Consider the following 11,200-nt stretch of genomic DNA (forward strand, 5'->3'; position numbering starts at 1 on the left):
TAGTATATATATGGCCTTCTCACGATAAGGGTCAACAGCATTATGAAAGTAAAAGGGTGTTATGCAAAAACACCTACGCGCGTTGTCGCCGCCGCCGGTGCCAGTGCCGGGCTCGTTGTGGGTCGTGGGCTTCTTAGTTCCTGCGAAATATTTTTTGCATATTGAAAGGATAAATCTTAGAAAATAAAAGATTGCGTCCAGATAATAACGGAAGATTTCCGAATCCTTTTACTTGCGGAAAAAAGGAGAATATTTCGTGAATATTCCTTTTTCGCCAAAGCTTATTCCTTGCGGATCAAACTGAACTTTCCAGTATAAATAGACGCCTTCTTCTCTCATTCTAAATCATCGAATTCTCGAATACACCAAACACACAACAAATAATTCTTTCCAGCAAATCCCTCTCGTCTTAATATCGTAAGTGTCTCGAGAGCTATAGCGTAGTATAATTTCAGTTCGCAGATTCTATTACGGGTGTTGTGCAATAGTCTCATCACGATTGTATCCTGTGATTCAAAAATCGCAAACAAACCGTCATACATTACGGGCGATTTATTGAGTTAAGGAAAGAGATCATATCTCGACTCCGTGTTTTCGTCTGTTTTCAATCGGTTTTCTAACTCTCGTTTTAATCTCTTACCTTAACATATCGTTTATAAAATTGCTATTTTCTATTCGTGATTTTAATCGGATTTTCGCGGTCTTACAATATTTGGTGAGGAAAGGTGTGTTGAAAAGTGCGTAAAGAAAATAGAGAAAAGGTTGGTAAGCGAAGACAAGGCAGCGCAGCCTCATAAAGCGAGGAAGGTGAATCCTTAAAAGTTAAAACAGAGCAAGTTGGATGGCATCTGCTATAATGCCCACGCACCATCAAAGCAAATGATCCATTTACTTTACTTCACGTATTTTTGTTTAATATTTTTTTGTGTTAACCAAGAGGTTATGAGATAATCTCACTGGATTAGAGATCGTAATATATTCAATTTCTTTTTCACATATAATTTGGTTATCTCCATTATTATCAATACTATTTCTTTTTTAATGATTTTAACTGATTGAGTTACAGATATCGGATAGCTCTTAAATTTCATAAATCAGCTATGAATTTTTTTTTAATATATGATCTTAAATCTGAAATAATAATGAAGAAATAGAAATTATTTTTAAATATACATGTAGAGACTTTGCATAAAAATGACAAAACATAGATTCATATGAAAAATAGAAACATAATTTGTAAGAAAGAGTTATCTAAGACATTAGCCAACATTAAAATGGAGAATCATCTGCAAAAGCAGAACCCTCCGAGTGCAATATATTCACAATCGGGTGAGTGATAAAAATCACTCATTTTGTTGATTTAGTGGAAACAGAAACAGAGATTTGAAAAATATTAATGTACATTTATAGAAAACTTGCTACAACAAAACCAAATACTCGGCTGGTTTTTGGGGTCGGATCTTGAATATGGATATTTATCTAATTCCGTTCTTTTGGAAACAGCATTTATTTAAGGACTAAACAAATGTCAAATACAGGCGAAACCCACGAAAATAGGACGCAGTCAAATAAAAACGATCAAGTGGGGCAGTGATACGAAAAGGTTATCCGACCCGATAGCCCGACTAAACCGGGTTTTGATACTACATAAAAATGCACTCTCACAACAAACTCGCACGTTGCCAGAGACAGAGAGAGAGAGATTTAGCATAAGTAAATTAGGAAGGAGGCTTCACTCCTCTCTCTCCTCTTCAGCTTCCTTCGCGCCGGCGAAGATTTCTCTGTGTTGAAACAGCTCTCTCTAGAGAAAGTAAACGAATAGAGAGAGAAGTAGAGAGGATTTTTGAAAAAAAAAATGTCTAATCTCCTCAAGGATTTCGAGGTCGACCCCAAAAATCCATCGCTCGAGGCTCGCCAGCGATGGAGATCCTCCGTCACTATCGTCAAAAATCGGGCTCGTCGTTTCCGTATGATCAGCAATCTCGACGCCCTCGCTGAGAATGAGAAGAAGAGATGCCAGATCCAGGTCTGTTATTTTTATCTCCTCTCTCCGATTTCCTGGGTTTTAATCTGTTCTCGTGATGCATACGACGTAGATGGAGTGTGTAATTTGAGTGTCTGATTTTTTTATTTTAATCTGGATTCGTGGAGAATATTTGGTTTCCGGGAAAATGCCTGGAAAGTCCTATTGTGGTTTAATGTTTTCAGTAGCATTTACTCATTTCGACTACAGTTTCTGGTGTTTCCTTCTTCGCATAACAGATCACGAAGAAATGAACTAATAATAAAAGTTCTACGATCCTTGAGTTTAGGAATTGTTTCCATTATTGCTATTGTTTACTACTTTCTTTTTTTGCAGAGTCTAATCGTCTTTTGTAGATCTTTCTTCACCATTCTAGTTTTTTTTTTTTTCCAATTTTTTTTTCCCGATTCGCAACGAAAGATCCAAAATAATCGGTTATCATTTTTTCTCATCTGATATTGCCAAAAAATGGGATATAAATTATTATATTTATTTCATTTCGAACCCCTATACTTTTATCCTTCTTTATTTTCAGTCAACGAAACACAACTTGACGCGTATGTTAGGATTCACTGAGTCTTTTAAATTGTTTAGGAAGGAATATAGAATATTCCGCAAGGGAAGGGGTAAATATTAATCAAACGTGTAACGGATGAGTGAGTATTTATAATACGGCTCTTTATTCGCTCCAAAATGACATACATTTGAGGTCATCATCGTTGCACGTTTAATTTTTTGAATCAATTAATTTTTTCAAATTAATTAAGAGTTTCATTTGAGTTTTATTTTGAATCAATTAATTTTGAATCAATTAATTTTTTCCTGGCGTCTCATCGTTGCACGTTTTATTTTGCACTTTCTGGACGTTAAAACTGGTTGTAATCTAATTAACGGTCTCTAATATTCATTCTAGTTGTTGACTTTGTGGTAGTGTATTCTTTTTGACTTCTTGTTCAATTACCTCTTAGCTTTAGCCTTTAGGAAGTTGCGAGGAAATTTCGTGGAGCGGATCCATACCATTCTGAAACTGACATCAACTTTATTTGTCAACTTGCGTGAATAAAATAAAGAAGCAGTTTTGGAATCTTTTTGAATTTAAGTCCTTTGGTCTTTTTCTTCTCAGTTTTGGTCATTTTTTATTCTCCTATTGAAATAGAAACATCAACAGACTTTTAAACCAACATTTGAATAAAATAGTAGGCTGTTTGACTATAATCATGACAAATGGCTATTGAGCAAACTAAAATAACTCTTGCAGATATATCAAATGTCCTTGAGTTTTAGTTTCAGAGGCAAAGACATTATTTAATTATGGTAGCTCCGGTTGTCGCTTGTTGGATCACTGAAACTTTGGCATACAACAACAGTTAGCTGGTGTTGCAGGAAAGATTAATTAATACCCTCTTCTGCCTAAGAAAGCATAATGCAAACAAAATAAGCTATCAATCTTTATGACAGTTGGAATGTTTCGTTGTTTCCATAAAGAGTAATGTCTGTTTTGTTCTTTCTTATGTGACCAACGATTTAGCTGTTCTAGTTTTTTTCAACCAGCTCACATTTTCCTTATTTCATAACCAGGAAAAGATACGGGTTGCCTTCTACGTTCAAAAGGCAGCTCTTCAGTTCATTGATGGTAAGATATGCAATGTTTGAGTTTCAGATATGCATGATTTGCAGAATTTGGTGGGTGACTGGGGATTTATGGTTTGTAATCCTTTTCTCTTCATTTTGTATCTATTCAGCTGGTTCACGGAGAGAATATAAACTCACTGATGAGGTCAAACAAGCGGGATTTTATGTCGAAGCAGATGAACTTGCTTCTATGGTTCGCAATCATGACACAAAGAGCCTGACGAACAGTGGAGGAGCTGAAGGAATTGCTCAGAAAGTGTCTGTATCTCTCACTGAAGGTGTCCGTTCGAGTGAAATACACATCAGAGAAAAAATCTATGGGGAAAACCGATATGCTGAGAAACCAGCCAGATCATTTTTGACGTTTGTCTGGGAAGCGCTTCAAGATGTTACTCTTATCATCCTTATGGTCTGCGCTGTAGTATCGATAGGAGTTGGAGTTGCCACTGAAGGATTTCCAAAGGGCATGTATGATGGGACGGGAATCTTGCTAAGTATAATCTTGGTGGTCATGGTTACTGCTATCAGTGACTACAAGCAATCTTTGCAGTTCAGAGATTTGGATAGAGAGAAGAAGAAGATTAATATTCAAGTCACCAGGGATGGGAACAGACAAGAGGTCTCCATTGATGACTTGGTTGTTGGAGATGTGGTTCATTTATCTATTGGGGATCGAGTTCCAGCTGATGGGATTTTTGTCTCCGGATACAATCTTGAGATAGACGAGTCAAGCTTATCGGGAGAGAGTGAACCATCACACGTGAATAAAGAGAAGCCGTTTCTGCTTTCAGGAACCAAAGTCCAAAACGGCTCTGCAAAAATGCTGGTGACAACTGTTGGTATGAGGACTGAGTGGGGAAAGTTGATGGAAACTCTAAGTGAAGGTGGAGAGGATGAGACCCCTCTGCAGGTGAAGCTAAACGGGGTTGCCACAATCATTGGTAAGATTGGTTTAGGCTTTGCAGTGCTGACATTTGTGGTGTTGTGCATAAGGTTCGTTGTGGAGAAAGCCACTGCTGGTAGTATCACCGAGTGGTCTTCTGAAGATGCACTGAAACTGCTTGACTACTTTGCAATTGCTGTAACAATCATAGTCGTTGCTGTTCCCGAAGGGTTACCTTTGGCCGTGACCTTAAGTCTGGCATTTGCCATGAAGCAGTTAATGAGGGACAGGGCACTTGTGAGGCATCTGGCTGCTTGTGAGACGATGGGTTCTTCTACCTGCATTTGCACGGATAAGACAGGGACCTTAACCACTAACCACATGGTAGTCAACAAAGTTTGGATATGTGAAAATATCAAGGAGAGGCAGGAGGAAAACTTCCAGTTGAACCTATCTGAACAAGTTCAGAATATTCTTATACAGGCCATATTTCAGAACACTGGTTCTGAAGTCGTGAAGGATAAGGAAGGAAAAACCCAGATCCTGGGATCACCTACAGAAAGGGCGATACTGGAATTTGGTTTGCTTTTGGGCGGTGATGTTGACACGCAACGCCGAGAACATAAGATACTCAAGATCGAGCCTTTCAACTCAGACAAGAAGAAAATGTCTGTTCTTACGTCTCATTCTGGTGGCAGTGTACGCGCTTTCTGCAAAGGTGCATCTGAAATTGTCTTGAAAATGTGCGAGAAGGTTTTGGATTCAAACGGAGAATCTGTTCCGTTATCTGAAGAAAAGATTGCAAATATCTCTGAAGTCATAGAGGGATTTGCTTCAGAGGCTCTGAGGACACTCTGCTTGGTTTACACAGATCTTGATGAAGCTCCCAGTGGGGATCTTCCTGATGGTGGCTACACATTGGTTGCAGTTGTTGGAATCAAGGATCCAGTTCGCCCTGGTGTTAGAGAAGCCGTTCAGACTTGTCAAGCTGCTGGAATCACTGTTCGTATGGTCACTGGTGATAACTTAAGCACAGCCAAAGCTATTGCAAAGGAATGTGGAATACTTACAGCAGGAGGTGTAGCTATAGAAGGTTCAGAATTCCGTAATTTGCCTCCTCATGAAATGAGGACCATTTTGCCCAAAATTCAGGTGCTGATTCAGATCGTTAATCCTCTCATCTCTCTTTTGAAATGTTTAGAGCATCTTAGAATATCCTTTTTGTTTTGTTCTCTAACTTCAGGTGATGGCTCGGTCTTTGCCGTTGGACAAACATGTACTAGTCAACAATTTGAGGAAAATTGGAGAGGTAGTTGCAGTGACTGGAGACGGAACAAACGATGCTCCTGCATTGCATGAATCTGACATTGGACTTGCCATGGGAATAGCTGGAACCGAGGTTAGCCTTTGTTACTGATTATATTGTATCACTGGAATTCGGTAGCGTTGCATGTTCTACAAATTTGAATGTTCTCTCATTTTAAAACTCCTCGGGATACACAGGTTGCGAAAGAGAATGCTGATGTAATCATAATGGACGACAACTTTGCAACGATTGTGAATGTGGCGAGATGGGGACGTGCTGTGTATATAAACATCCAGAAGTTTGTTCAGTTCCAGTTAACTGTTAATGTTGTTGCTCTGATCATCAACTTTGTCTCTGCTTGCATCACAGGTAACTAAAAATCAAAATACACGCACAATATTTTTAAGAACAGATTCACCAATTATTGTTTTACACCTTTTCAGGATCTGCACCACTCACTGCGGTGCAGTTGCTTTGGGTCAACATGATCATGGACACGCTCGGTGCACTGGCTCTAGCGACCGAACCTCCCAACGAAGGTTTAATGAAACGTCAACCAATTGGTAGAACTGCAAGCTTCATCACCAGAGCCATGTGGAGAAACATCATTGGTCAGAGCATTTATCAGTTAATCGTTCTCGGCATCCTCAACTTTTCTGGAAAACAAATACTCAACCTCACCGGCCCAGATTCAACAGCCGTTCTTAACACCATCATCTTCAACTCCTTTGTCTTTTGCCAGGTAAAAACAGAAATAACAACATTCACCACAAAAACGGGAAAAAAGTGTTTCTGAAAATAACAACACTAAAAATGCTTTTTGCACAAAACAGGTGTTTAACGAGGTAAACAGCAGAGAGATAGAGAAGATAAACGTGTTTAAAGGAATGTTCAACAGTTGGGTGTTTGTTGCTGTGATGACTGCGACAGTTGGATTCCAAGTGATCATTGTTGAGTTCCTTGGAGCATTTGCAAGCACTGTTCCTTTGAGCTGGCAACATTGGCTTCTCTGCATTCTGATTGGATCCGTAAGTATGATTCTAGCCGTTGGTCTTAAATGCATACCGGTTGAGTCGAACCGTCATCACGATGGCTATGAGCTGCTTCCTTCTGGTCCATCTGACTCTGCCTGACCCACTTCCTCGTGATCGCTACATCATTTTTCTATATTTGATTATGATTTTTTTCTTTTTGATATAATTTCCGGGATAGTGATCTGATTTCAATATGTATAAATCTAACACGTCTTGCGTTTGCCGGTATTTTTTTCTTATTATTTTTTGTTTTATAAACAGTTTGGGTGTGTGGGTTTGATTATTTTGTCTTTGTGTGTCCACCAACCCAATCTCTTGATTTCCTTAAAACTTATTTTGGAATTGTTATTCTCTTTTCTTTAACGTTCTATGGTTGTGGAACTGTGACCCATTCTTTGGACCAATTTTGGATATGAAATAAAGTTTTTTGGTCGTCGCCTAAAAACAAAGATTGCTCGTTTCGAGAATTTATATTCTTCTTTGTTGTAAAATGAATGGTTGATATTCAAGCTGTGGAAAAAACATCTCTCAGACTTCAGATGTCTGTTTAGACCTTAAACCCAATATGAGCCTTCAGATTAAACTTAGCAATATAAGAAAACTTAATTTAACCCGTTGACAAAAAAAAAAAAATCAGCTTAAAAGATCAAGCTCGGAATATAAGAAAATGCTATTTTGAAATGAGAACGTGTGATAAGAGAATAAGAATATGTATAACATTCGAATAAGAAGTTTAATTCGTTGGAAAAAAAATATCATAAACAACGTTACAATCTTCAACTAAATAGAGATCAAGCTTGGAACAAAAGAAATAGCTTGATCCAAACCATAAGTAATGAAATATGGAGAATATAATGAATTACCTATTTTAGTATCTTGTACCGATAAACAAGGATTTTTGGTAAACGGGTAAAGAAGAAATAGTAACTCTGTTTTGTTGAAAAATGTGATGGGTGTTACTGGAAAACCTGAGTCATCATAATAGTTGAAAGCAGAGCCGTGCCAGAGCACAGGGCTAATGAAGCATGTGCTTCGAGGCTATAGGAGTTAAATTTTTTTTTTGGCCAAATTTCTAAAGTTTAAGTTAGTTCAGTTGGTTTTTGAATAAGTAAATACGTGTTAGTGTTATGATTGACCTTTGTCAAGGTTCGACTTGTCAAGGTTCGACTCTTCCCAGGTGCGTATTTGTGATTTTTTCTTCTTTTTAAAATATTGGTCCACTCGTAGTTAGAGATTTGCACAGCTCTGGTTCAAAGTAATGCTATAAGTCTTCTCCCATACATTGTGTGAGTTCAATGACCATATCACTTGACTGTTGATTTTCTTCTCCAATACGCAAAGACGATTATTCAGACTCCACATGATAATGCGACTTGGAGATGCATGGGCGATCGGAATTTCCGACATAACATGAAAAACCTCTGTGTGAAGATCAAAATATACTATCTTCGTTTCTCCTTTAACTTTGACAGTAAACCAATGAAGTGATCCATCTAAATATACCGGCTCAGATTTGAAATCATCACAGATCCGATGTGGAGAGCCAATTACATGTCTCCACGCATTAGTGGTAAACTCAAAACCTCGCATCTAGTTTGAGGCCTACTTTTAAAGAGTTATATAGCCATACCATCTTGTATTTGTTTGTCATAGTGTCTTTACCGAATCCTAGACAACTTCGTTTGGATTTTCCTACAAATCAATTAAGTATTAACTATTAACCAAAGCAATACTAGTGAAATAATACAAAGCATATTTACGTATATAAATAAAAAAAATTACGTACGTAGTATGTGAACAAATAAATCAAGCAAAACTGCAAAAGAATATAAAAGTGATCGAGAAACTTGACGTACTATTTAGATTTTCTCTAATGCGGTTAATTTGTTGAAACTTAGCTCGAGGAAGAGAACGACACCATCTAGTCGCTGGATTGATGACATACAGCTCTTTTTGAAAATCGTAGACGCAAACAAGACCATCACAGCTTCTGGTCATTGCAAGACATGTTTTTGGTTTTGGAATAGTATGGATCTTTTTCGAGATTGGACATCCTAATAATTCCAATGTCCTTAGATAAGAATATGATGCTGAACGAGAAGATTCATAATACGAGCAACCGCCTAGTAGGATTAACGGATTCCGTGACTGCGCTCTGATTAGATGTGTCGATGCAAAGTATGTTGATTTGATCATCGAGTTCCATTGCTTCAAAACAGTTGTGAATCTTACAAGATATTTTACACCAAGTCTCTCTAAGATATATTCTATAAGAACATCGGGTATTTTTTCCATACCATTGCTCATCTCTTTTGAGTCTCTCTTTCTCTTACTCATTTTTTTTTTTAAGAAAATTTGCGTCGTCTCTTCTCTAATTATCAACAAACAACATCAAAACTTGTAAAAATACTAAAAGATATCTCAAACGAGTGCATAAGAGGGTATCAAGGAGTTTCACTTTCCCACATAACATCTTTAGACGGAATCTGCAATCGGTTTGAGAAATCATATGTTTCAGCTTATGTCTGATAATATAGAGAAAGTAGATATTACTAGATAATAATAACATTACAGTTAGTGATAATTTACTTACTCTACTGAGATCCACCCAGATTAACACTTGATCCGGGCATACGCTCTCTATAGGCAAATATTTGGACTTAGTGTAGGTTGAGTCTGATGGAACAAATTAGAATGAGAAATGGTTTATTTACCTTTTTCGAGTCATACGCTCTCTGATGTGGCTTCATCAGTTTTTTTATTTTATATATAAAGAGATAATTTATCAGCAGCAATTTTTATAAGGACAAATTTTCCAATAAGAGCCGAGCTTGAGCCAGGAACTCAAGTTGGACTCAGAATTGCCAATTATAGATACTGTATGAACTCTAAAACCCAATGAACTCTAAATTTTTGTGTTTCAACGTATCTTTTCGGAATTAAGAGAGAGGAAGGTGAAGGACATTTTCGTTCACCCTTGGTTACAAACAAACGTATGATCAAATCAAACATGCTCATCTCCGGGACCTGATCAGGGTAACATTCAGCAAAGCTCTAGAAACACCAGTAGAAACCAAGAACAAGACAAGGAAAGCTTTCATCAAAATGTGTCTAGTGCAAAAAAAATAGATCATTTCTTTGTGAGGATGTTAAGAAACGCATCAACAAGAAGAGACCAAGAATCGGATCATTTTGAGATCTTCGCAAGCTTCTCATCAGCAGCCTTTAGAGAGCGCACAAGATGCTCAATACGGTACCTTTGCTTCTCGTTTTCAGTGGTCAATTCCTTCACCTAATAGAATCCACAGTCAAAAACTCCAAAAGCAAAGCTACAAACCAACACAAGTAACAATAAGGTAATGAAAATAATGCGTACAGTACAGTAAGAGATTACCTTCTTCTGTTCTTGCTTCACCGTCTCGTTAGCTTCTTCGAGTTTTGACTGGATTTGGGTGATCTTCTCCACAAGTTCCGCATCCGGAGTGTCTGGGAACATAGGATATATAAACTTAAAAAGACGAAGATAAATACTCAAGATCCGAGTCAATCACTTGTTTCAGAATTCAAGAGATTAGTGGCAAGTAAGAACCTATCTTGGTCGACGCAAGAGCAGATTCAAGCCTCGCCAATCTCTCCTGCCAAATAATACGCCAATCGAGAGATTAACGGTAGGAATGTGGAAAGAAATGTTTTGTTCGTGTCATCGCATAACATCAATGACCGATTATCTAATCCCAGTTTCAGAGGTAACTCTCTAGAAAAACCCAAAAGAAACTCAACCCAGAAAAACGGAGAACAAAAAGAACCCAAAGTTTGAATCAATTGATGATACCTCAGCTTCGGTGGCTCTGTGAAAGAAGGGTTCCAATGTCTCCGGAAGATGATCGGCCATTTTTTCACTCACCTCTGACCAGCCGGAATCAATTTTAACAAAGTTTAACTACTGTTCCCTTGGCCCGTTTTATATGGGCCTATGGCCCAACTGTATGCCAAATTTCAGTGTTATTTGCAAATATTTTCCATTTCACATCCTTTGTTTTTTTTGTTTTTTGTTTTCCTTTCTATTTTGTAGTTTAAGACTTTTAACGAAGCTTTCCAAATTTACGATTTTTTTTTTCTTTTTATTTTTCAAATTTGTGTATCTCTATTAAATCTTTGACTATCTGCGGTTGACCAGAAAGATCATGAAAGAAACATTTGCAAAAGATTCCACTCCATTTCATATCAAATTTGTAAATAAATAATAAGGTCAACAATTCATACAGAGTTTTACCAAAAAAAAAACAATTCATACATTGTATGTAGTTATTTGAATCAATTTT

At 37.5% G+C, this 11,200-nt stretch overlaps 3 protein-coding genes across 3 annotated transcripts; 1 reads left to right on the forward strand and 2 right to left on the reverse strand.

The window, feature by feature from the left end:
• The first annotated feature begins 1,660 nt into the window (after positions 1 to 1,660).
• LOC18019962 (putative calcium-transporting ATPase 11, plasma membrane-type) lies at positions 1,661 to 7,241 on the forward strand. The gene is made up of 7 exons (XM_006402825.2): positions 1,661 to 2,026; positions 3,602 to 3,656; positions 3,766 to 5,690; positions 5,782 to 5,937; positions 6,042 to 6,213; positions 6,288 to 6,586; positions 6,678 to 7,241. Exons 1-7 carry the CDS (start codon positions 1,856 to 1,858, stop codon positions 6,975 to 6,977), a joined length of 3,078 nt encoding a protein of 1,025 aa, XP_006402888.1. The 5' UTR covers positions 1,661 to 1,855; the 3' UTR covers positions 6,978 to 7,241.
• An 864-nt stretch (positions 7,242 to 8,105) lies between these two features.
• LOC18019963 (F-box/LRR-repeat/kelch-repeat protein At1g09650) lies at positions 8,106 to 8,876 on the reverse strand. Its single transcript, XM_024157167.1, has 2 exons — positions 8,735 to 8,876; positions 8,106 to 8,341 (listed from the first exon to the last, which is right to left on the reverse strand). The coding sequence occupies exons 1-2, from the start codon at positions 8,874 to 8,876 to the stop codon at positions 8,106 to 8,108; spliced, it is 378 nt and encodes a 125-aa protein (XP_024012935.1).
• Positions 8,877 to 9,788: 912 nt separating this feature from the next.
• On the reverse strand, positions 9,789 to 10,794 carry LOC18019964. The gene is made up of 4 exons (XM_006402828.2): positions 10,711 to 10,794; positions 10,468 to 10,513; positions 10,273 to 10,364; positions 9,789 to 10,170 (listed from the first exon to the last, which is right to left on the reverse strand). The coding sequence occupies exons 1-4, from the start codon at positions 10,768 to 10,770 to the stop codon at positions 10,066 to 10,068; spliced, it is 303 nt and encodes a 100-aa protein (XP_006402891.1). The 5' UTR covers positions 10,771 to 10,794; the 3' UTR covers positions 9,789 to 10,065.
• Positions 10,795 to 11,200: the final 406 nt, after the last annotated feature.

This window comes from Eutrema salsugineum, unplaced genomic scaffold (genome assembly GCF_000478725.1).
Source record: "Eutrema salsugineum unplaced genomic scaffold, Eutsalg1_0 scaffold_19, whole genome shotgun sequence".
Taxonomy (NCBI): domain Eukaryota; kingdom Viridiplantae; phylum Streptophyta; class Magnoliopsida; order Brassicales; family Brassicaceae; genus Eutrema; species Eutrema salsugineum.